The sequence below is a fragment of the Euleptes europaea genome, chromosome 14 (genome assembly GCF_029931775.1).
Source record: "Euleptes europaea isolate rEulEur1 chromosome 14, rEulEur1.hap1, whole genome shotgun sequence".
Lineage (NCBI taxonomy): Eukaryota > Metazoa > Chordata > Lepidosauria > Squamata > Sphaerodactylidae > Euleptes > Euleptes europaea.
The window spans coordinates 28,004,847-28,031,664 of NC_079325.1; the positions used below are offsets into that span (position 1 = coordinate 28,004,847).

Genomic DNA, 26,818 nt, shown 5'->3' on the forward strand with positions numbered 1-26,818 from the left:
TCTGTAGTGTTTTCAAGTCAAGAGACATTGAGAGGAGGTTTGCGATTGCCTGCCCCTGTGTAGTGACCCTGGACTTCCTTGGTGGTCTCCCATCCAAATAGTAATCAGGGCTGACCCTGGTTAGCTTCCAAGATCTGACAAGATCGTGCTAGCCTGGGCTATCCAGTCAGAGATAACCTTTTTTTGCCATCGACAGCTGACTTATGGCGACCCCAACATGGTTGCACTTTTGGAACATGTGAATTTGCCTTGAACTGAGTCAGACCATTAGCCCATCTAGTCCCATTTCCTCTAGCAGCAACTACCCAAGCTCTCAGGAAAGACAAGGCCTTTCCCAAACCTGACCCCTGAGCAACTTTATCTGGAAATGTCAGGGATTGAACCTGGGGCCTTTCTGCTTACAAAGGAATCCTAATTTAGTTGCAGTTTGCTGTGAGCCTTTGGGCCCCTCCATTGCAGCTCCTTCCCCCCCACATCACGGCCCAATTCCCTCTCTCAAGTGCAACCTTTCTTCCCCGTTTCAAGCACCTGGAGGACTTTAAAAGAGACAAATTCATGTGAGAAGAATGAAGCAGGAAGAGCAGGGCAGACGGCGTCATCAGGGAAAATACCTGAGTGTTGAGTGTGTCTCCAAAATTGCTGAAAACCACAGCAAAATATTGTGCACCAGTGAGCCAAGTTTACACTGTTGTATCCCACCTGGGATGTCACAGTGATGGGCGAGTCCAGACTAGTAGCTGAATGGTGGAGCACAACTTCTGTGTCAAAGAAGAAGAAGAGGAGGAGTTGGTTTTTATATGCCGACTTTCTCTGCCACTTAAGGGAGAATCAAACCAGCTTACAATCACCTTCCCTGCCCCTCCCCACAACACAGATCCTGTGAGGTAGGCGAGACTGAGAGGGAGTGACTAGCCCAAGCCCCCCAGCTGGCTTCATGTGTAGGAGTGGGGAAACAAATCCAGTTCACCAGATTAGCTTCCGCCCCTCATGTGGAGGAGTGGGGAATCTCCAGATCAGACTCCACCGCTCCAAACCACCACTCTTAACCACTACGCCATGCCAGATTCATCCCAGGCAGCAGTTCTTGGTAGCAGGGCTGCCACTGGGGAGGACTTTTTGCATGAATCCATGGAGAGCTGCTTCTGATGTAGGACTGTGACTTGACAGCACGCATACAAACACAAGTGATAGCAGAGGAAACTGTTGATAGTACTAGCTGTAGTTTATAGTTCTTTGTCAACCTTCCCAAACCACTGAAGACTTGTGACCATGTTGTCTTAGTTGCTGATGTTTGTTCACTCACATATTCCAATTTCTCCATTAAGTGTAGTGTGGCTGGTGATCAGAGGTTTGGTAGTCCTTTGATTACATATATTGCTTGAAGAACCCCCTTTTCCTGCAATATGCCTTGGAACTGGCTGTGGACATCCGATAAGTTATTACCTGCCTGTATTTCCAGTATTAAATTGAAAGTCCCAAATAATAGCTATTGGCCATTATGGGCTCTAGAGAGTAGCATTGCTTTGTTTTCATATCTCTGGTGAAAATCCTGTATATCTTGCATTGGAAAATATACAGGAAAACTAATTCAGTTTAATACCAGATGTGTCAATAATGTCTAATCTGTGACTTCATTATTTATCTTCATTTATAGTCCATCTTTCTTGCTGAGATTCAAGGTGGATTACACAATTAGAAACAATGCAACAGGAACAGTGTTAATGTACCAGTATAACACAAACCTGAAGTTTTCCCAACGTTCAAGTTTTTTTTATCCATAATTTGATTTCCTCCACTTGAATAAGCCTTTTGATAAATTGGCAGTTTCATCTGTGGTATATGCACATAGTAAAAAAAGCCCATTTTTCCTTTATCAACAAGCTCTTGAGCATATAGATCAGGAAAAAGAAGTCTAAACTCTTCTGCAGTTCTCCTGAATCTAAAATTTCTTCTGTGTTTTTTCTTCTTCTTTCAATTTCTGGGGCTTTGTTTCCTATATACTTACCTGTTACAAGATGAGCAAGCGATTTTCCATTTAATAAAACACTTTTCAGACTTAAAACTGGAAGCCCACTTGGATCTTATGTCACATAATATTGACTCATAAACTGTGAAAGAGTAAGACCCCCAGTCACCAAGAAGCTCATTTCCTGTGTATTCTTATGTGAGGAGCTGTTCTAAGCATGCCTTCTATGAGAGGACCAGTGATAAGCAGAGATGCAGCAGGCAGCCCCCCCCCAAGCAAATGATTCTGCTATATCTCTGCATTGTGAGGAACTGAATGATGCAATCTGACACAGAGACACAAAAGAGTGACCCACATACGCAGCAGAAGCTGATTGAAAAGAGGCAGGACTAGAACAGCAAATCAAGCAGAGAGGCAGGGGACAGACAGGCATGTTGGGCTAACACGACCCTTCAGTTATTGTGTTTCTTGTGGTACACACTGGAATTTGAGCATGAATGGTGCACTGTGGGTGGTGTGTGTAGCTACCATGGTAAAACAGGTTGGGCAAACTTGATATCTCCCAGAAGATCAATGACTTTGTTAACATTAGTAGAACATTTAAATGTGAAATGTGGTTTTGGCTGACAGTTAAATACCTTGTTTATCTGCACAGCTTTTAATGATGAAATGATAAGATCATCCTTTCTGTCGGAAAATCTGCAGTAGTGCTTTGATTCTCCATACTTAGATGTAACAGTCCTTCGGGATTGATAGAAAGTCACTGTATGGAACAGAATTACCGAAACCCAAACAGGAACCTATTTTATTAAGTTGGTTCTATTATAATTCCCCTCTCATATTCAAAACAGAACACATGCACATTTGTATAGCAGATAAATGTATGTATCAATAGCATATATTTGAAATATGGTATTGGAGAAGGTTTTTATGGATACTGTGGACCACCAAAAAGACAAATAAGTGGGTTATAGATCAAATCAAGCCTGAACTGTCCCTAGAAGCTAATATGACTAAACCTAGGCTACCATAATTTGGTCATATTATAAGAAGACCAGAGTCACTAGAAAAGACAATAATGCTAGGGAAAGTTGAAGGCAGCAGGACAAGAGGAAGATCCAGCATGTGATGGATAAAGGAAGCCACAGCCCTCACTTTGCAAAACCTGAGCAAGGCTGTTAAGGATAGGATGTTTTGGAGGATGTGGATTCATAGGGTCACAGAGAACATATATAAGTTAAAATATGCTATTGTATTTATTAAATTGTTGGTTCTTCCAGAATTCATCTGTTGTAATTTTGCCACAAAAAAGGAGGTGTCAATGTGCACATTTCCCCCAAAACCGTTTTTCCGTACATATGAAGAAAATGCCAGATATGAAGGTGTAGCCCATCTGTACATGTACGTTTCCCTGAGGTGGCAAACATTGGCTTCCTGGGGCTACTTTAGGTTGGGGAAATGGCATTGGGGAGAAGGCTTAAACCTTCTCTCCCCATAATCCCTATCTGGATCAGGAATTAAGTTCGGAGCACAGGACTCTCTCAGCATGCATCTGGTCAATGGGTCTAGGGTGGATATAGGAGGGTGAACACAAGGAGGATATAACCTATTCTAGGCTTCCAAACCAAGTCTCCCAGCTCCTATTAGTGATCCCCCAATGCCTGCATTTCAGGAAATAATTTGTCATGGAAGGCAATGTAATAATAGCAACAACCCACAGTTGCATTGGAGTAGTCTCTGCAATATCTGTTGTTCTCTTCCAGATCCTCTTGCTAACATCCTGCAAGGAAAATATTTTCTTAGGGGAGGTGGTGGAAGGGTGCAGGGGCCTGTTAAGGGACATTGGATTTCTGTTTCTGATGTTCTCTGCTCCCTTTTTTAAAACCATAAATTGCTGATATCTAGACAAAATATCAAGGTTGACTCAGCCTTCCATCCTTCTGAGGTTGGTAAAATTAGTACCCAGCTTGCTGGGGGTAAAGTGTAGATGACTGGGGAAGGCAATGGCAAACCACCCCGTAAACAAAGTCTGCCTAGTAAACTTTGGGATGGGACGTCACCCCATGGGTCAGTAATGACCCAGTGCTTGCACAGAGGACTACCTTTTCCTTTACCTAGACAAGAACTTCAGGCATCAAAACTACTTTTAGATCTCCTGATTTCAATACCTTTACATTCAAAGTTTTACAGTCTCATAATAAAAACCCAAGTTACAGGAAATCTCATAAGTTTTGAAGCCTGTATTGATAAATGATAGGAAAAGTTGAGGGCAGCAGGAAAAGAGGAAGACCCAACAAGAGATGGATGGAGTCAATAAAGGAAGCCACAGCCTTCAATTTGCAAGATCTGAGCATGGCTGTCAAAGATAGGACATTTTGGAGGACTTTCATTCATAGGGTCGCCATGAGCCGGAAGCGACTTGACGGCACTTAACACACACACATTGATAAATAATAATTAATGATAATTAAAGGAGGCATCTCTTGGCTTACAGGTATCTTGGCTTACTATTTATACATAGAAGTCCATTGTATACCTTTAGACTTGAAAGTTGATCAAGTGATCTTTTCTCTCATTAGCTACTGAATTCTAAATCACAAAACTCTGGAAACAGCTTAAGGCCCTCCTCAATAAATGGTTGATATCTGGATGGCCCAGGCTAGTCTGATCTCGTCAGATCTTGGAAGCTAAGCAGGGTCAGGCCTGGTTAGTATTTAGATGGGAGACCTACAAAGAATACCACGGTCATGATGCAGACGCAGGCAAAGGCAATGCACCTCTGAACACTTCTTGCCTTGAAAACCCTACAGGGTTGGCATACGTCATCCGTGACTTGACGGCAAGAAACAACCACCGCAACAATAAAATCTGGGAACTTGCGGCAATGAACAAAATCATTGCCTTAAGTAATTCTGGCTTTATTTTTTAGTTAAGTGGTTCCCGTTTCCCATATATAATAATTTATCTAAGAATGTACGCATCGAGGAAGGGTTTGTTCTGTCCCCATTTATTAGCAACAGAAATTTTTTAGTATTAGGTCATATAATTTACAAACATTTTATTAAAGCTATTGTGTGTACAATCTTACACAGTAATTAAGCCAGTTTATTTATAGAATCATAGAGTTGGAAGGGACCACCAGGGTCATCTAGTCCAACCCCCTGCACAATGCAGGAAATTCCAAACTACTACTCCATGCCCAAAAGATGGACAAGATGCCTTCCCTCTCATGAACTGCCTAAGGACATAGAATTAGCATTGCTGACAGATGGCCATCTAGCCTCTGCTTAAAAACCTCCAGGGAAGGAGCACTTACCACCTCCCGAGGAAGTCTATTCCACTGAGGAACCGCTCTGTTAGAAAATTCTTCCTAATGTCTAGACGGAAACTCTTTTGATTTAATTTCAAACCGTTGGTTCTGGTCTGACCTTCTGGGGCAACAGAAAACAACTCGGCACCATCCTCCATATGACAGCCCTTCAGGTACTTGAAGATGGTTATCATATCCCCTCTCAGTCTTCTCCTCTTCATGCTAAACATACCCAGCTCCTTCAGCCTTTCCTTATAGCACTTGGTCTCCAGACCCCTCACCATCTTTATTGCCCTCCTCTGGACACATTCCAGATTGTCTACATCCTTCTTAAATTGCGGTGCCCAAAACTGAACACAATACTCCAGGTGAGGTCTAACCAGAGCAGAGTAAAGCGATACCATCACTTCGCGTGATCTGGACGCTATACTTCTGTTGATGCAGCCCAAGATCGCATTTGCCTTTTTAGCTATTGCATCACACTGCTGACTCATGTTCAGTGTTTGGTCTACTAAGACCCCAAGATCCTTTTCGCACACACTACTATTAAGATAAGCCTCCCCCATCCTATAATTATGCATTTGATTTTTCCTACCTAAATGCATTTTATTAGTTTTAGCCCAATTGTCCAGCCTGTCAAGATCATCCTGTATTTTGGCTCTGTCTTCTACCATATTTGCTACCCCTTCCAATTTAGTATCATCTGCAAATTTAATAAGCATCCCCTCTATTTCTTCATCCAAATCATTTATATTGAACAACACAGGTCCCAGGACAGATCCCTGAGGCACTCCACTAGTCACTCCTTTCGAGGTGGATGAGGAACCATTAACAAGCACTATTTGGGTGTGATCTGTCAACCAATTACAGATCCACCTAACAGTAACAGGATCTAAATCACATTTTTTCAATTTTGTCAGCAAGAATATTATGGGGAACCTCATCAAAAGCCTTACTGAAATCTAGATAAACGATGTATACAGCATTCCCTTGATCCAGCAAGGTAGTAACTTTCTCAAAATTATTTTAATTCTTGTTTTGTGATTACACACATACTTGGCATTAGTGTATCCCTGTTCATTGTTCCTTTTTGACTTGCAGTAAGTTGTTGTCTATTCTTGAAAAATACCTGTAACAATCTAAAAATGAAAAGTACAGAGAGAGAGAGAAGCAGCTGTGGAGAGGCTGAAATTGGGAGCAGAGGACCATGGTGGGTAGGGGATAATACCTTTCCTTCCTGCTGTTTGTCTACCCAAACTCATCCCCTCACCCCTACTTTTCTCCTGGGTGTGTGTGACACAAAATGGCGGTCCTGTATCTTAAAGTGATAGAATCCTATAGGTTTCAAGATTCATTAAAATTACACTTGATGATAAACAACACAGAGAGCATCTATAAGTAAAGAGGCCAACATCATTAAGAATGATGCTGATTCTTAAATGCGATATATTAATTTTAGTTGTGCGAAGGCATCCTGACTGCTGCAGGGCAGAGAAGCCAGGTTGTCTCATCGGTGCCATTTTATCTTATCCGATGGATCCGCTGTGCAATTAAAAAGGTAGGCAGCCACCTGCCAAAGGGCAATCGTGGCTTTGTGGAATATGTGATTTAGGTCAAATAATGCCAAATTATGTGCAGTCAGGTCTTTTCTACACAGCGATGCTTTCCTGCGGAAGCCCTGTGTTGCTGCCCCTTCTGATGCAACACAGTGAGTAGTTAATGGGGCTTGCAGATGGTGGGTCTCCCAACATTTTGACAGAACCCAGGTGCTGGGTTTTTCTTCTGTAATTGACATCGAAATCTATATCAGTATGTTAGTATGTAAAGAAGAAGCCAAGAGGAAGGTGGGGGGGGGGGAAATATGTTAATAAACAAACTTCAAAGCCTTCTTGATGGTCTTGGGTGGGGAGATGACTGCCACAGCGGCCTGACAAAAATGGCTGCCATGTGGGAGGGACCAGGAAAATATGGAATGTCCCACCCACACAGCAGCCATCCAGGTTTTGCTGGAATCTTTCACAGTACTTTGCAGCAAAGCAGGTTTCGGAAAGGTTGGAGGAAGGCAGGGAAAACCTGGGAAGTACTCACAATTGTATCATGATGCTGTGAGTAACTGGGGGAGAGATCCTTCCAAACTACATTGAGCCTGGGCCAAATAACCTGCGTGGAAAAGACCTCCGTGTGGTCAGTGATCCAAGCCTACAATGGAGCCCTGTTCTTAGGAGGCTGAGTATAAAAATGTGTTATGGGATCATCCAAATGCTCACAAAGGGTTTGAAAACTAATACCTCCCCCCCTTTCCCCATACAACAACCAATTAAATTGATTGGTGCTAGATTCAGAACAAAGAAGAAGAGGTATCATTTCACACAATGCATAATTAAAGTATGGACTTTACCTTAGGTCCAAGCTACATTCAATACTGGGGGATCTAATTGTATTGTTGAGAAGGAAAAACAGCTGTGGGAGAGCCCCCAGTATGGCCTAGGGATGTGATCCCAGGGAAGGGGGGATTAATGCTTTCCCCTTTACTATTTCCCCAATTGGGAATGACCCCCTTCCTGGATTGGTTTAAGCTGCAGTAGGGATAAAGGACGGGTCTCTGTATTGTGACTGTCTATTTCCTCCTGGGATGTAAGGGAGTCTCTAAGGGAAAATATGGAGGGGGGGGATTGTCACCCCAATCCGCATAGGGACCCCGGATGCTGTTTTGCATGTAAACTAAATTCTTTGGGATCTAGTCATGGGACACCAGCATCATGTGTAGTCCAACTCTTAAATTTCATGATAGCTAAATGAGATGTCCATCTTCAGAGGCACTATACCTCTTAATACCACACACTGAAAAAGTGTTTAAAAAGTGTTTTAACAGTATACTGGAAAAGTGTTAAAAATAATTTAAAGTTGATTTTTTTTTAATTCTGGGGAACATTTTTAGAAATATATAATAATTACTAGTATTGCGAGAGGTTTTGTCTGTTATATTTTACAATTCATTTTATAATATTGCTTTATTTTGATATTGTGTTTAATCAGTATTATACAGAATACTTATGATTTAACTTTAGATTAGTAGAATGATTACTATTTAACTATTATCATTATTACACCATATATTGCTTATAATTATTAGTGCTGTTCTATTGTGCATTGTTTATAAAATTACTGTATGTTATATTTTTGCCTTCTCTTCTGATGTAATGGATGCAATTGTAACTGCTGTCAGGTTATCTTTTAATTTTTCTTTACTTTGTATTCTTTCTTTGTCTTCTGTTTTTATATATACCTTAATAAAAAAAAAAAAGAACTAGACACTGGATAAAAACACAAGGGGAGGTTTTGCTTTCATGCTCTGCTTGTGAGTTTCCCAAAGGTATTAGACAGGCCAATAAGAACATAAGAAAGGCCCTCCTGGATCAGACCAAGGCCCATCAAGTCCAGCAGTCTGTTCACACAGCGGCCAACCAGGTGCCTCTAGGAAGCCCACAAACATGCTGGAGTTGATGGACCTTGGATCTGATCCAGCAGGGTTTTTTTTAAATTTTTAGAGTGACAGTTTGTTTGTAATGTGAATCAATAATCGCAAGAACTTCCGGAGTCATGAGTAGAGAATAAAATGCATAGACTAGCATATTTGATTGTGAAAATCAGCCCGTAATTGTGCACTGGAAAGGCATTTGTTAATTTAACTACCGTACTCCAAGCACACACATTTAACAAGTTACATTTAAGACATTTTATATTTATTTATTTATAATGTATCGCTATCCTGTGTTCTACTCATGAGGCAGATTACAAATGTCAAAATTACTTTCTCTCCAGGAATAGCACTGAACCAGCACTTGGTAGTGGGGTTGGCTGTCCCCCCCCCCCCCTTTAACAAGCAGACTTTGCAAGCAAAGGGAAAGTGACACCCAGGCTAGGATTCAGCTCTTCTTTTCCAATCAAGCAAATCATTGTCTGCCAAAGGAAGACCTTCTGCTCTGGAGGATGAATTAGCAGAAAGGACTTATTGGATCGCCACCCCATAGTGTGTTTGCATGAAGGTTTTGCCCAGCTTCATCAGAACTTCTCAATAGCCCCGGTTTCCCTCAAAGCCCTGTGTTCTCCTTGCTACCCTCTGGAGCCAGCAAAAACAATGTGAGTTTGAGCAAGTAACTTTATTGAGTCAGAAAATGGGATAAAGAACTCACATAACTCCATTTATGTGGCTTATTTTAGTGGCTGTGAATCAAAAGGATCTATGACAGGGACAGGCACCTAGCATCCTAGAGGGTGAATCTGGACAACCTAAACTTCTGGTTTTCAGTTGAAACCTGCCATTGGCTGTTATTGTCTATGGCATCTCTATGCTGAAATCCTTTGCATTGGAAAATAGAGTGAAAAGTAATTCAGTTTTATACCAGAAATATCTATGATGACTGCAGTGTGCCATTCAACTAGTTCCCAGAAACCACTTAGCATGCTTTCTGGCTCTGACATTATTTGGAAGCCAGGTCACCAAAGATGGTAGCAATTCTGTGAGCCCTCGCACTTGGGGAAAGCTGATCCAGTCTGTTTCCCTGTCCCAGTTCCTAAAAAGTAGAGAGAGTTCTGATTTCACATTAGATGGACAGAAGAGGAAAGGCTCACCCTCTGTCCTTGCAAAGGACTTAAGGACCCTCTGAAGTACCAGTATGGACCTCAAGGGTTTCTGGTCCCCAGCCTTTTCTTGGGTCATGAACTGATATCCTCTCTTGCGGAGGATATGCTTCTCAGCCTGGTGGGTGGGACTTGGAAATGTGAGATTCAACATGTGGGGATACAGAGATAGATTTACAACAGTCAGTGATTGAGGTATGTGTTAGGTCCAGTGAAAGAGTGTTGCAGTCCAGGCCCTCCAGGGTCACATTTCCAGAAATGCCCCTTGTTTCACAGGAGAGACAAGTGAGGCTGGCAGAGCTGTGTAGATTTGATATGTGGATGGGGGGGGGCGGTCAGTGCTGAAAAGTGTGAGTTAGATGCACTAGGCACTGGGAAACATTTGGAGACAAGGTGACTATATAAAAAAAAGACAGGGACTCCACTTGAACCTCAATGGGACCAGACTGCTGGCCTGTAACATCAAAAGAGGCACACAGCAACTTTTTTGTCTATGTTGGGGAAAGCCAACATGCACTGTTGAGTATTTTGTGGGCTAGGAATGAGAGAAGCACAGCTAATTTATTTGGGGCTTGCCTGGAAGGTCCACATTGCTTCTCAAAGTGACATCCAGCCATATGTTTTCTCAGCCCTTCTGACAATCTCAGCCAGGGGACCTCAGCGTATTTATTAAAATATTCTGGCTCCCTTTAGCCATGCAGTGGGTCCAAGGTGGCTTATAAGAGGATGCAACAGCATGCTCATTTTTGGCCGAAGAAACAGAGTATTAGCTATAAAAAGCAACTAGATCCAAATCCATCATTCACCCAGATACCAAACAATCGGCAAAAAGCCCTCTGAAATAATAGAATCTTTAAAGCTAACTTCCACTGGAAGCCCATTCCAAAGCAGCCACTGAAAATACTCTGAATAGGTCAATACACCTGAGTCCTCCCTATAAGAAGGAACTGAAATAAGAATGTACAGGGGGAGCTTTAAAGGGCTTTAAAAGTAAAAAACAATACTAGTAGTACCTTAAATTGAGCCTGGAAATGTATAAGCAGCCAATATGTCAGAAACAATTTATTTTAATCAGCAGATGAGCCACAGTGTTTAGAAGTGTGCAGTTTCTGAGTTGTCTTCAAGGCCAGCCCCAGCTGGAGTGCACTGTATCTAGCTTTGAGGTTCTAACACCATGGACCAGCATGACCAGGTCAGCTAATTCTAGGGACCACCTGTAATTGTGAAAACAGACTCTTTCAGCAACAGCACTGATCTGTTTGTCTGTTAGCACAGGTGGGTCCAAAAGTGCCCCCCGACTCTTCGCATAATTAGCCAGAGCTAAATCAACTCTCTTTTAAAGATAATACAGCCCCTCTAGACTATTACCTTTCCCCGCCATCATCAGCTCCATCTTATCTGGGTTCAGCTTCAGTTTATGTATTTATTTAGGGAATGTATATGCCCCCTCTCTAGGGACCTGCTCACATCATCCAGACATGGACCTTGTACAAAGATGGCTTCCAGAGGCTTAAGTAAAAAACTAATAATAAAGAAGAAGATATCAATGACTTTCAGGCCCAAATGATGATCTGATTAAGCGGCTTGACACAGCTATGAAACAACAAAAAGGAAAGACCAGAACCTGGAGGTATGTATTTATTTACTTGAGATTCGTGAATTATACAATTAATAACAAGGCACCTAAGGGCAATATAATAAACACAATCAACAATGCAACAAAAGAGATGGCAAAATTAAGAACAACTCTGAGTCTTGCTGTTCCCAGACAGGGATTTCCCCCTGCATGGATCACGAGAAAACACCAGTTTAAATGGAAACATGCACAGAATATCATACTCAGGCTTTCCCTTTTTTCAGGCAGGGAGGAAAAATTGAGGGTTGCTGGCAGCCCACAGGGTTGGAAGGAGCTCAGCATGATGTCCACTGGGTCTGGGCATTTGCACCGATATGGACAAGGACAAGGAGGGTGGCAGTCAGTGGTGTGTGGATGGCATTCCAGCCTGCTCCCATGCTGCTTGCTGTGGTGTGGTTGTGTTTGTGAATCCTCACGTGGAAAGCAGCCCGACTGTCCAGCAACAGCATTTTGGGGTTTGGCTAGATAAAATGATAGTTTCCAAAAATGTAAAGAGGGCATCAACATAGTGAACACTCTTGATACATACAGGACAATGATTAGCACATTACCTTTGATACTTTTTGCAGGACAACGATTCAGCTCAAACCCAACCCCTTTCTGACTATATATTACTCTTCCTACACACTTGACACTGAGAGACCCTGTCCTTCAGTGTTACCCCTCGGAAGACGCCTGCCACAGCTGATGGCGAAACATCAGGAAAGAAAATACCAAGACCACGGTCACACAGCCCGGATAGCCTACAAGAACCAATAGTGAATGGTATTTGTGCTCTTTATTTATATATTTTATGTATTTCATGGCACTTTGACCCTGCAGTTCTACACATTTTTTCCCTTCCTACCTTTATATACAGATGCCCACCTAGCAGCGCCCCATGGCATGCACTGGATGAGAGGGACTCTAATCCACCAATGCTTACGTTAGAATAAGAAGCGGCTGGTCTTTTAAGGTAGCTCAGGCTCCTGTTTTATTATCAGAGCAGGAGAAACGAAGGAAAGGAACGGGCCGCGGGAATCCCCTTGAAGCAGTGGTTCCCAACCTTTTTTTGGCCATGCCCCACCTAAGCATCTCTAAAATCCTGATTGCCCCCCCCCCCCGCGACATATAATTCTTATTAGCGGGCTTTCCCCTCTCCATTGTCACCAGCTGACCGCCAGGCACATTCTGATTTTAATTTTAAAAATGTGTAGGTCACGATATATATTTATATACTGTCTATGAGGCCCCTAGAACCATAAGCGACGCAAAAAAAAAATCCACTGTTAACAACTCATTCCTCGAATTGCCCCCCCTTAAAAATCAAATCGACCCCCTGTGGGGCGCGTGCCCCACACGTTGGGAACCACTGACTTAAAGGCATAAATCCTCGCGGGCTGCATCTAACGGAGCGGCCTTAAGCCGACGAAAGCGGGCGCTGCGAGACCTGCCCTCGCCTGCAAGGTTTCCCCAGGGCGGTTTGTGCAGACTTCACGCGGATGCCTCGTTAGGATCATAATAGGATTAAAACCTTCCCCCATGGCCGGGGTTTTACTGCATGGAAGGTTTTGCATTGGATCTGTCACTCTCTAGAGGCACATTTCCCCCATCTGAATTCTCAAAACTCTGCATGGGGGGGCTGATTGTTGAGTTTTGAGAATAGGGATGGGGGGAAAGTGCCTCTAAAGAGCGGCACATCCAATGCAAAACCTTCCATGAATAAATGGCTAAGTCTTACTACGACGCGAGCTTTGGGGAGCCTCCTCCTCCTCCCCCTCGCCCCGAAGGGATCCCCTCTCGGCAGCGCGCGCGCCCCGGAGGGAGCCCCCTGGACCCGCCGGCCTCCCCGATGCCCGTCCCCGGCGGGCGGGCCGGCGCCGGCTCCTCCCCGGGGGTGTTGCCGGCGCTGGGAGGCCGCTCCGCGCAGCCTCCATAACTGGAGCGGCCGCTCGCCCCGAGCCCTGATCCGGGCGCGGGGGTAGGGATGGCCGGGGCCGCGAGGAGCGCTTTCCTGCTCCTGCTCTTCGGGGCGCACAGCCTGCAGGCCGATCGGCCAGGTGAGTCCGGGCCGGGGGGGCCCCGAGCCCTTCCCGTGCGCCTCTCTCCTTTATCCCCCCCCACTTTTGCAAACGACCCCTCCTCTCCCCCCCCCCCCAAGCGCCAACCCTGGACCCAGAGGAACGCGCTTGGTGTGATCGGAGCCTCTGCCCGAGATAGGCCATTTACGCACGGGAGGTTTTGGCTTGGGTTTGCCCCTCTCTAGAGGCACGTTTCCCCCATCTCAAAACTCTGCAGGGGGGCTTATTGTTGAGTTTGGGGGATTTGGATGGGGAAAGTGTGCATCTGGAGAGGGGCAAATGCAAGCCAAAACCTCCCGTGCGTAAATGGCCACAGTGCCCATGAGCAGATCGTCTCCAGAACGCCTCTGGAGAGGCGCTGGTTAGGTGGAAGCTGCTTATAAGCAGCACCTTCCTTCCTTTTCCTTCCATGAATATTGGGATGGGGAGGGGGGCGATCTATCCCCCCCCGTCAACGTCACAGCCACCCAGCATGGCTTCTGGAAAGAGACATCCCATCTCACTAAATCTTACCGTTCTTTGAGAGCGACAACAAGCGTGTAGACAGGGGTGACCTGGTCGACAATGCGTACTTGGCCTCGCGAAAAGCATCTGGCAAGGTGCCTCACCTAAGCCTTCTGAGTAAACTTAACAGTCCTGGGGTAAGAGGACATGTCCTTCCATGGATGAGTAATTGGTTAAGCAAGAAGGAGCAGAGGGTGGGAATCAACAAGCACTTTTCACAGTGGAAGTGAGAGGTGAGATCCCCCAGGTGTCTGTTTTGGGACCACTGCTGTCCAAATTATGCATCTGTGACTTTGAATCGGGGGAGATTGGTGAGGCTGCAAAGTTTGTACAGGACACCAAATTGTACAGGATGATGAAAACTCAAGTGGATAGTGAGGATCTCCTAAAGGACCTCTCCAAATTGGGTGAATGAATGTCAGAATGGCAGGTGAAGCTCAGTATATGTGCAAAATGATGCATATATTTAGTATATTCTGATGTGGTCTGAGCTGGTGGTGGCAGAGTTTAAAAAAAAGGCCTTGGGGTTGCAATGGATGCCGTACTAAAAATGTGACCTTAGTGTGCAGCAGCAGTTAAAAAAAAAGGAAATTAAATATTAGGTATCTTTGGGAAAGGGACTAAGAACAAAACTGCCCATATGGTAATGCTCTTATACAAGTATTTTGTGTGGCTTAATTTGGAATATTGTGTACAGTTCTGATTGCAGGATTTCAAAAAGGAAATGTAAAAAGTGCAGAAATGGACAACCAAAATGATCACAGGGTTAAAGTGCTTGCCCTATGAGGCAAGGCTAAAGCATTTGGTTTACATTGTGGTTTACATTCTGGTTAGAAAAAAGGCAGCTGATGGAGTCACATGTCTACAAAATGCACAATGTAGTGGAGAAAAACTTTCTTCCCTCTAATACTGGAACGTGGGGTTACCCCATGAAACTGATTGGCATTAGATTCCATATAGACAGGAGGAAGTACTAGTCACACAATTGGTAGTTGACCCATGGAACCCCCTGCTGCGAGATGTGGTGGTGGCCAGTGGCTTTGATAAAGGGAGGTGGGGTTGACAGGCTTATGGACGTTAGGTCTGTTTTTAATTATTAGCTATGATAGCCAAATGGGAACTTTGAAGTCATTCTGCCCTGGCTTGTCAGATGCCGGGAAGCAGTTGGTAGGTGTGGGCTGTTGCCTGTGGGCCCTGATTGTGAGATTCCGCGTGACATCTGACCGGCCGCTGTTAGAAACATGACAGTGGACTAGATGGACCACGGGTCTGATCTACCATGGCTGATCTTACGTTCTGATAATATCAGAAAAGGGTTCTCTTTTTCTTTGCACCACTTGTGAGCTTTGGTTGTGAGTTGGCACGGCCTGAAAGTGTGGCGAATATACACATGGTTGAGCTCTTGGGATTAGACATGTTTTGCTCATGAGATGACTGGCATGAAATGCTTGATTGTGAAAATCCTGATGCTTGGCACTCAGAGGATGAAGAGTAGCCAATGCTTGTTTGTGTACACTTGATTTGATAGACTGCTTTTGTTGACAGCCTGGTAGATCTTGGAATGGCCGCATGAGTTTTGGATTGGGGTTGGGAACACCCTGGATGGTAAATGTTGAATGTCATGAAGGGTGTTGGAGTGGGGAACACACAGATCTGATACTCAAGCAAAGGGGAAGCATTTCTTCTGCACGAGCTCCATTTGAAAAGAGCTTGGTGGATTGCACATTATATTCATTGGCATTAAAGGTAGCAGCCCCAGTTTAATCAAGTCGCAGGGTCAATGCAGAGTGTCTTGGGGGAGTGTTTTTGCCTCAACAGCCTAATGTTTAAGTCAAGCCTCAGTATCTTGGCCACTGGATTCTATTAGCTCCCAGTAGTGTATATGCAGGAGCCCCGTGGTGCAGAGTGGTAAGCTGCAGTGCTGCAGTCCAAGCTCTGCTCACGACCTGAGTTCGATCCCAACGGAAGTTGGTTTCAGGTAGCCGGCTCAAGGTTGACTCAGCCTTCCATCCTTCCGAGGTCGGTAAAATGAGCACCCAGCTTGCTGGGGGTAAAGGGAAGGTGACTGGGGAAGGCTCTGGCAAACCACCCCATAAACAAAGTCTGCCTAGGAAACGTCGGGATGTGATGTCACCCCATGGGTCAGGAATGACCTGGTGCTTGCACAGGGGACCTTTACCTTTAGTGTATATGCACAGGGCCAGCCAGATTAGGCCTATAGCATTCAGTTTGAATGCCAGGTTCTTCAAATATTGGTGGTGAACTGTAATCAATAGAGATTAGCATTCCCAAATTTTATTACAATTATCATTAGGAAGTAATACAAACATATTTTTTCTCGGTGGCCAGTGTTAAACAAGTTGCACAATTACAGATGTGATATCCAGGGCTGTGCATGTATTGTGACTCTGAGCTCATGCAGGAAAGGTACAGCAATTCTACTGGGTGCATGATTCACCATTCTGAGAATATTAGCTATTTAATAAAACTTAAAAGCAACATTTGGCATTCTGCAGACATTATGATGAACACTTTGAGGTTGGTGGAGTAGAACTTCCCATGGTTAACATTTGAAAATTCTGTGTAGCTGTTCGCTCCTCCCTCCAACTTGCAAAAGCAAAATAAATCATGTTAATTAAATATATGCATATTTGCTTAGTTTGAATGACATATACTGATTGTAAGAGCAAGTATGGTGTAGTGGTTAAAATTGGCAGACTCGAATCTGGAGAACTGGGTTTGATTCCCCACTCCTCCACATGAAGCCTGCTGCATGACCTTGGGCCAGTCACAGTTCTCTCTGAACGCTGAGGCAGGCAATGGCAAACCACCTCTGTGAGTCTCTTTCCTTTAAAACCCTATGGGGTCGCCATAAGTTAGCTGTGACTTGACAGCACTTTACACACACATACTGATTGTGGACCATTTTCTTGGCACGGAGTTTGACACTAACAGTTTTTCTCCATCAAAGAAAGACCGAAAGCGATCATAGTGGTAGGGAGCCATAAGAGCCAACCTAGATTTGTCGGAAGTGTGTGATTTTTAAAGTGGTACTGTTTGCTTTGGGTGCAAATAGTTTGAAACTAATCCGGAGATGCTCTTCTGCACACTTGCTGTAGAACCCACCTATTATAGCACTGCGTAACCCCTTGCACAACAAATGTTTGTGGAACAGTGCTAGTGGCTATTTTCCTTCTGTTTGTTGTCCTTCAGATCTAACCCAGTTTGCTTGTTTGAAATTATGGCGCTGAAGGTATTTTATGGAGAAATAATTGCATATTACTCTCTATTATGATGGGATATGTTTCCTGGCACATTTGTGTAACAACAGGTATTTAGATATTGTTATTGTATTGGTCGTTACCGTGGTCTGCCTTGCAGGATACCCGATGTTACATGGCTGGGAGTCGAGAGAAGTTTGAAAGATTGTGTTGATAATGGTTGTTCTGGGTACCCAAGGTTGGGTAGAAAGGGAATATATATATATTGGGCCAGTCTTTGATGTAGATATATATATATTGATGTAGATGTATATATACACACATCTATCTGTCTGTCTTTCTATCTATCTATCATCTACACACACACACACACACGCACACATATATATATACATATACACATACATACTAAAAATATAATTTATTCGATGCGCTATGTAAAGGTTAAAAATATTTAAAAACATTAAAATAGCACAATGGCATTTCCTAGGGTTGATATCTGTAACCACATACCAAACGCATTTCGGCCTATTGGGCCTTCCTCAGTGGTTAATTAAAACCCACGTTAAGCCTGCACACATTTACAGAAATGAATAAATAAATACATATACAAACAGTTCAAATCAAATCAGGCATGTGTATAGATTGTAAAATCTATTACCAATTACTCAAACATCTGATCAGATTGGTTCTAGTATAATACTGGTTTGTATATGTCTCTTGTCATATACGATATGTGCAGTTATCAACCTAGTAGAGTAGTCCCCTCTTCCCCCCCCCCCCCGATAATGGTTGTTCTTCAGAAATTCTAATAATCAGGGTTGTTTAAGGGGTGAGATGCAGTGAACAGTCAGGGCCTGGTAGCATGCTGATTGCCAAGCATTTTTAGTTGGACAAACTTTCCCACTTCTCCATGAACAGGATTGGTGGGGCATTGTGGGCCACCATGGGAGGGGAAAGGTGGGAAAATCACGATCTGTGAATGGAACTCCTTGCATCCTGGATCCAACACACCGTGTGCATCTGAGGCACTCTCGAGCTGCATGGGAGCCAGTGACCTGCAGACAATCCCACTTGCCTGGGAAATGGTTTAGATTACTCAGGCACATGGCTGGGGCCTTGTTGTGTGGATCTTTCCTCTGGCACCCCTTTGCTAGCATGACGCTGATTCCATGTGAGAGATCCCCTTGACTAAGCACTGTTGATGTAGATGGGCCACCTAAATGTTCTTCAAACCTTGCAGAAACTACTTGTAGTTAATCATCTGCCTAATGGCCATAATAAAATCTAAATGGCTCTGAGTTTACACAGCTCTCTGGTAATAGCATACAAAGCAGGAAGCTCCCACGCCAACACCTCTTAGACAGAGACTATGTCAATGCTTGGATAATTGTACAGATTAAATAGTAGAAGATATATATACATACAGAGGAAATTCACATCAAGGCCAAAGGGTTTGCCTGGACCCATTCTGGACATTGGACATCATTTGTTTATACGTGCAAGCCTCAAGTGAAGACCGTTCCTATGCTGCAGTCCTATTCAGAGTTACTCCAGACTAAGCTAAGGGAAGTCAGTGAGCTTGGACTGGAGTAGCTCTACCTAGGATTGTGCTGCGAGGTTGATATTCTGAACCTAAACATACTGCACAGAATTAAGATTCCTTTAAAGTTACTGAGACATAATGCAAGTAATGTGATCAAGGGTATTTCATACAGAGATAATAATGAGGATCACTGATATTGTGATCATTTCTGGTGCATTTATAGCCAATGGTAATTGTTGTAACTACACTGATCAATATAGTGGGCTACTGTAGTAGCACACCTTAAAGGTTTATGTACCGTAACACATGGTTGGGTTTTAGAGGGTTGTGTGTGGAACACCTGAAACGCAAAAAAGTCAAAGAATGTCATGGTGGCCACCTACCTGTGAGTGCTGCCCGCATCATGAAAGGGGCACAGAGAGATACAGTATCTGGTGTCATTGCATCTGGGGCTCCCTGGACACAGTAGATGTCACAAGGTGGACCCCATGGAAATAGTCAAAAAGGGCAAGAGTCCAGTAGCACCTTAAAGACTAACAAAAATATTTTCTGGTAGGGTATGAGCTTTCGTGAGCCACAGCTCACTTCTTCAGATACAGCTAGAATGTGAATCCATCGGTCTTTAAGTAGAGCGATGGATTCACATTCTAGCTGTATCTGAAGAAGTGAGCTGTGGCTCACGAAAGCTCATACCCTACCAGAAAATATTTTTGTTAGTCTTTAAGGTGCTACTGGACTGTTGCCCTTTTTGACTACTGCAAACAGACTAACACGGCTACCCACTGTGAATTATCCCCATGGAAATAGTAAACATTCATTACTTCTGATGGGGAGGGGCTGTGGTTCAGCAGTAGAGCATCTGCTTGATATGCAGAAGGTCCCAGGTTCGATCCCTAGCATCTCCAGTTAAAGGGACTAGGCAAGTAGGTGATGTGAAAGACCTCTGCCTGAGACCCTGGAGAGCTGCTGCCGGTCTGAGTTGACAATACTGACTTCAATGGACCAAGGGTTTGATTCAGTATAAGGTAGCTTCATGTGTGTTCATGGTTTTGGTCTTGATGGTGATGGGATGTTCTCCTCTTGAAGCCATCTCCATAGAGATATTGGCTTGCTATTCTTGAAGCCATCTCCATAGGCTATCCACCTTGCAGACCATCTGACCCAGGAACTTCCCAGGTCAGTTGCAGACAAAAACTCTCTGGAGCTGGGTAGAAGAAACAGAAGGCACTTTGGCTATCTTCTCCAGCTGATTACTAGTCACTCAGCAACTAAAGACATTATATGCTTACTCTTGTAGTTGGGTTTCACACTCCCTTCACAGCAACTTGTAGTAATTTCACACATGCTATCTGTAGGCTGTTTGGTAGAATTGGGCGAGGTAGAAGTTTGCCTCCCCATATTTTAAAGAAGGGGACGTCTTTTCTAACAGTACACACCACAGTCTGTCCTCTCAGAGAGCCCAGTACATCCTTGGTCATCACCATATAATCTGAGTTTACAGTGATAGACCAGAAGTCAAGACAGGATGTCATTGAAGGAGGCAAGGTGAATTCAGAAATATTTCTGGAAGTGGCTGCTTCTCTCGACTTCACACTATGGCTGCCCCTGCGTTTTTACTAACCTGGCTTTTAATTCTCATATTGAGGGTATCGTCAGGATTCCAAATGAAAGAATGTGCTGTTCAGATGGTGGGATTTGTCTCTTAAGGAAGGCCTTATGCTGCCCGACCAAACAATCGAGTTGGCAAGATTGGGTAGAAATTCAGCATTGCATACACTCAGTGGGGGAGGGGGAATCAGCACTGTTACTACTATATACATCTAACCAATACAATTCACAGAGGAAAATCAGGGCACTCTAGCCCCACTCTCCTGCCTAGAATTCCTGCTAGAACCCCCTCTCTTGTTGTACGTTCCTAGAGTCTCTTTTTCCATCTGTTGTAAATATTTTTCATTGCCTTCTGAAGCAGGTATATTAATCAACTGATTGTAACAGTTTCATTTAGCACCCCCCCCCAATACTTCATAGAATGTTTCTTTTTGCATTGGATCTGTATTTATTATACAACAGCTGAAACTCAAACATAAATCAGCAAAATATTGTCGAAGGCTTTCACGGTCAGAGTTCATAGGTTCTTGTAGGTTATCCGGGCTGTGTGACCGTGGTCTTGGTATTTTCTTTCCTGACGTTTCGCCAGCAGCTGTGGCAGGCATCTTCAGAGGAGTCACGCTGAAGGACAGTGTCTCTCAGTGTCAAGTGTGTAGGAAGAGTAATATATAGTCAGAAAGGGGTTGGGTTTGAGCTGAATCATTGTCCTGCAAAAAGTATCAAAGGTAATGTTCTAATCATTGATTTATGTTTGAGTTTCAGCTGTTGTATAATAAATACAGATCCAATGCAAAAAGAAACATTAATACAAACTCTTTTCAGGACAATGGTTCAGCTCAAACCCAACCCCTTTCTGACTATATATTACGCTTCCTACACACTTGACACTGAGAGACCCTGTCCTTCGGTGTTACTCCTCTGAAGATGCCTGCCACAGCTGCTGGCGAAACGTCAGGCAAGAAAATACCAAGACCACGGTCACACAGCCCGGATAACCTACAAGAACCAATAAATCAGCAACATTTACTATATGGAGACAGTTGGGGGGGTGATGGAACGGGAGCAGTGAATCAGCGGGAGGGGGCACACTTATTTGCATTCTTTGAAATATTTCAGTATATGGGGGGAACATCTAAAATATGAATCTTCCAACCTGCAGTCTGAAGTGGTACAGCTCATTGTACCACCTCAGAAGTCTACGATCTCATTCTGTTGTCTGTCTAGAGCAGACGATGATTGCTAATGAATGCAAAAAACAAACAAACCCCAAATCCCTCATGTGATTGAACACTGCCTTGAAACTTGCCATTCCAAAAATGGATCAATAAAATTTGTCTACCAGTACATTATTGTCCGAGTTTGTAAAGGATAGATGTCAGAGCAGTTTCTAGTGGCATTCTGTAATTAGTGGCTGATGAATGGATGAAGAATTTTTGTTTTTGTTTTCCTCCTTCATTTCCCCAAATGTATAAGAGACATGGATAGAAAAGTGTGCAAAATAAATGATGCATTTTCTTTCTAGAGGAAGTGGGGTGTGGTGGGAAAAAAATCTCTCAAGTTACAAGCACATCAATGTATACTGTGCCTTTATTGTAAACAATTTTTCTAATTGTAGGGAGAACAATTGCTGTGTTTGCTAACTTGTAAATGTTTAATTGTGTATTTAAGTCTTTGAATTAGCCACTGAATGCAAAATTAAAGGTGTTGGCATGCCTGGTTCAGGTGTTACTGACATCCAGGGGGCATTTTTGCCTTTGATGCTGGTTGCTTTTCCCAGTAAGGGCCGAGATGGACAGTGTGTCACATTGTTTGTTTTGTTTGGTTTAGTTTGTGGCAATACAACTCAAACATCAAGTTTTGTACCTATGTTTCTTTGAAGATATTATCGCAGGCAAGGCTGGTCCAAGTTTTGTCGAGCTGAATTATTCACTTAAGTCTTCATATGGCTCTAGACCAGTATCATTCAATTAGACTGCTGGATGAGGAACAGAGATGCAAAATGTCCAGATTTTGAAGCCAGATTTTTCCCTGGAAAAAATAGAAGTTTTGAGAAAAATTAAAATATGTAATAAAAAAAGGTAAAGATCCCCTGTGCAAGCACTGGGTCATTCCTGACCCATGGGGTGACGTCACATCCCGACGTTTACTAAGCACACTGTGTTTACGGGGTGGTTTGCCAGCACCTTCCCCAGTCATCTTCCCTTTACTCCCAGCAAACTGGGTCCTCATTTTACTGACCTAGGAAAGAAAAAGGCTGAGTCAACCTCAAGCCGGCTACCTGAAACCGACTTCAGTCGGGCTCGAACTCAGGTCATGAGCAGAGCTTTTGACTGCAGTACTTACTGCATAAACTTATTTTACTGCATAAACTTATTTTACTGCATTAACAACATACCAGTAAGCCACAACTCCATGCTTGCTCTTCATCCACTGATATGTTGGCACTGGTGTGTGTGTGTGTGTGTGTGTGGGGGAGAGTAATGTGGTTAAGTTCGGTTTGGCAAGGAGTCATTATGAAATCCCATACCAATCTCAAATTTGGTAGTATTTCAGAGTTTGAGTTAAAATGTATTTCTGAAGTTTGAACTTTTTTTTGCTCTTGAAAATCAGTGTGTATGCAGATGTATTCATTCTGTTGTTGACTGAAAAAACATGTTGCGGCTGGTGAATATCCTCTTGAGGGAAACAGGGGACTCTGTGAAAGACAAGTGTATAGAGATCCCTTACCCTTAGAGTTTTCAAACTACTTCAGTTGCATTGCCCTTACAAGAACTCTGTAAGTTTAGCCAGTTTTATTATCATCATATTGTGGGGAAGGCTGAAGCTGTGAGAAGGCTTGCCGGAAGCCACAAAGTGAGTTCATGGCTGAGGAGAGATTCAAACTATAAGTAGAAAATTAAGGCCTTCAGATAACACTATCATTTCCCATGGAAAACAGTGGCATGAAAAGTGAAGAAGGCTGTATTAAAGGTACACAGTGTTTTCCCCATCTCAAAGGAAACTAGTTCCTTTGTTCAGAAGCAATTTCAAGCAATAAAAAGTATAAATTTTATCTATTTTTATGGCTTTGAATGTGTAACAGATAATAGGGAGACCAACTGTACCCAGTAGTTGAAGGCTGCTAGTTTTCACTACTTATCTTCACCATTTTTCTTCAATGATCTAACTTACTGGTTTCAAGCTGTGAGTCAGGACCCAAAAGTGGGTCATAACTCTCTTGCAGGTAGGTTGCAGGGCCATGAGGGAGGAGGAGAGGAACACGGTGAGCTGGAGGAGGTGATGGGAGACTCCATAGCAAATTTGGGTTTGCCTCTGCATGGTGCTCAGAAGTTAAGCGGGGTCAGCCCTGGTTAGTACTTGGATGGGTGACCCCCAAGGAATACCAGGGTTGTTACGTAGAGGAAGAAAATGGCAAACCACCTCTGTTAGTCTCTTGCTTAGAAAACCCTACTATGTTGCCATAACTTGGCTGTGACTTGATGGCACTTTTCATACACACACACACACTACATGGTGCAAAATGGCCATTGGGCCATACAGCCTTTGGGTCTGTCAAACATTGCATTCTTTTTGGGGGGATCTTTGTGTATATGCGCCAACGTTTCATTGATGGAAGTAGGAACGTACTTGTAAATATCTCAGTTTTTATAACAAGGATCACTGCCTGATGAAGGCATTTACTTTACAATAGCTCTGTCCTCCATTGATCTGAAAACCACAAAGGAGATTTTGGTAAAGCAATACTAGAAAAAACGCATTAGTCCTAGAACACTGTCATCAGAATTCAAAATAAACATTAGCAGCTGCAGTGTTCAAGAAGGAAGTCAGTGCTCAGTGGGATGGCTTAATGTTTGTTTTATTTGAAAATATATGTCCCACAGTACTTACAACCAGTGGCTCATAGGGTCATTATAAATGATAATCACAATTAAAATAATAATAAACTAAACAGTAATAAACACTAAACAGTAATAAACAGGAAGCTGATGTGAGAGAAAAGTATTAAATACTCGTCCCCTCCACTGGTCTTCCCTTTTAAATCACTGTTGTGGTGTGTTTGCTTTTAAAGAAAAGTTGGGGGCAATAATCAGTCACAAAATTACGTGTAATGTGTGGATCTTCCTTCAGTGTCAGGATCAGCTGTTGACCCCATCTCAGCTATGTTGTGTGGGAAATATGGACCACTGTGGTTACATCTGTGGTTCTCAACCAATGGTATCTGTACTACTAGAGGAATGAAGAAGGTGGGACTAGGGAAGCCAAAACTGGCAACCTCATACCTTTACTTTGGCCCCTGCTGCCACTTGATGCAGAAAAGGGGGGAAGGGGTAGTGTCCTGCTAAGCCATGATGTCACTTCTGACTGCATAACTGGAAGTGATGTCACCACATCATGGGACACTCTAGGATCCCCCCATAGAATTTTGAGTTATGGTTATGCAGCCAGAAGTGACATTGTGGAAGTGCTGATGTTCTGCAAACCTACGTTGGTGCAACCCATTCAGTATTCATTGATGAATGGAATGTATTTAAGGAGGATGTATTTTGAGTGCTCAAAATCCAGGAATCCTTACAACAACAGCCTGGTAGGCCGGCTGAGGCTGAGAGTGGGTAAGTTGATAGTGAGGTGGAATTAAATTGGGGATTCTCAGCTCTCAGCTCTCTTGGGTTCTAGTAGGCTACAACTGCCCATACTTTACAACACCAAAACCAGCCTGCGTGGTATAGTGGTTAAAGTGTTGGACTAGGATCTGGGAGACCAGGTTCAAATCCCCACTCTGCCACAGAAGCTTGCTGGGTCACCTTGGGCCAGTCACATACTCTCAGCCTAACCTACATCACAGGGTTATTGTGAGGAGAAAATGGAGAAGAGAACAATGTAAGCTGCCTTTGGTTTCAATTATATACTTGCCAAAATCAAAGATGTGCAGATGCTACCTGCTCTTAAGGGTTGACCCCCCATACTTGCTTCTCTGCCTTTAGCAACAGCCTGACACAGAGGAATGTGGAACCTGAGGCTTTCCCCACCATTTCTCTCCTGTAAAAATTTCACTTGCTCAGTTTTTGTGTCAGGTGGCTGTTAAATGCACAGGAACAGCCCTGGTAGTAAAAGGTGGCTGCACGAAGTCCCCCTCCTCTGTACAAGCTTGGAGCCAGATGGATGGGTGACAGGAAGATCAGTGAGCTGTCGTATCCCCTAAGCTTGTTTTCATCCCCTGGAACCCTCCCAACTTGCCTGCCTGAGAAGATCCAGAAGTATGGGAGTAGCATCGGAAGTAATTACTGTGGGGGAGAAGAGCAGAGTTTGAATAGGTCCACATGTTCCTTACAAGGAAAGATTGTTGTTCTCCTGCAGAGTTGTAGAGCTTCAGCTTTGCGTTTCTTCTTTCATAATGCAATTAAGCTCTATGCTTCATTTATTTCGATGCATGTGTATCCCACCTTCTTCCCATCCCAGCACTGACCAGGCCAAGAACTGCATAGCTTTTAAAAGGCTGCTGCATCTTGCGCCCTTCCAACCAGTCCAGACTGAGTCTCACTGATTAAGGGGAGATTAGAGACTTTGGGGGGGGGGAATTGTTGCTATGGAGTTTAATTGATTTATTACCCCCTTGCTTTTGTGCCCCTGGCCTGCAGCAACTTGAAACCTTGAACCTCTTTTGCCTATCAGAAAATACGCAATATGCTGCAAAGAGGAGGTATAAGCATCATGATCTGAAAAATCTGCTTAAAGTCTGCTTTCCCCCCTCTTTTTTGTTTTGTTTTGTAACATCTGGCCTGATCACAAATTTTGGGGGACTCGAAAGCTTGCCTATTGCTACATATCATTGGGTTGGTCCTAATACATGTGTGTTTTTGGCTTTGAAAACTCTAGTCATTGTTTAGCGAAGATATAGTTTACCTTAAACCTTCTCCATGAGAGAGAAGCTTGCAAAAGAATACCTAGATAACGAAACTGGGACACCTGCTCATTCAACTTCTAGGAGAGTTGCTTGGGCTGGAAAGATCTTGAAAAGGCAAAAACTTTAGATTTTTTCACAATTTATTACCAAGCTTTCTCTGGTGCAATAGTCCTGAAATGCCTTTAGCAGTCTACACATACCTACTGGCAAACTAGATAGAAAGACAGCATCATCTGCATAAAGTAGCAAAGGTATCTGACTAGTAACTAGAACAGGGGCATGGGAATTCACTGTTGCTACGGCCCCTGCAAGATCATTGAGATATTAAATAGGGGGGGGGGGCAACAGGCAATCCTGCTTTACTCCCCTGGACAGAGGGATGCCCTTTGTCAGTCACCCCTTGAGGCCAGAACAAACACGAGTA

At 43.5% G+C, this 26,818-nt stretch overlaps 1 protein-coding gene across 1 annotated transcript in view; it reads left to right on the top strand.

Annotated features, from left to right (window-relative positions):
- The first annotated feature begins 13,519 nt into the window (after window positions 1-13,519).
- LOC130486773 (disintegrin and metalloproteinase domain-containing protein 9-like) overlaps window positions 13,520-26,818 on the top strand; it is a 66,803-nt gene continuing 53,504 nt past the window's right edge. Inside the window, exon 1 of the mRNA XM_056860072.1 lies at window positions 13,520-13,592. Coding sequence (XP_056716050.1) covers window positions 13,520-13,592 — 73 coding nt within the window. The remainder of the gene's footprint in view (window positions 13,593-26,818) is intronic.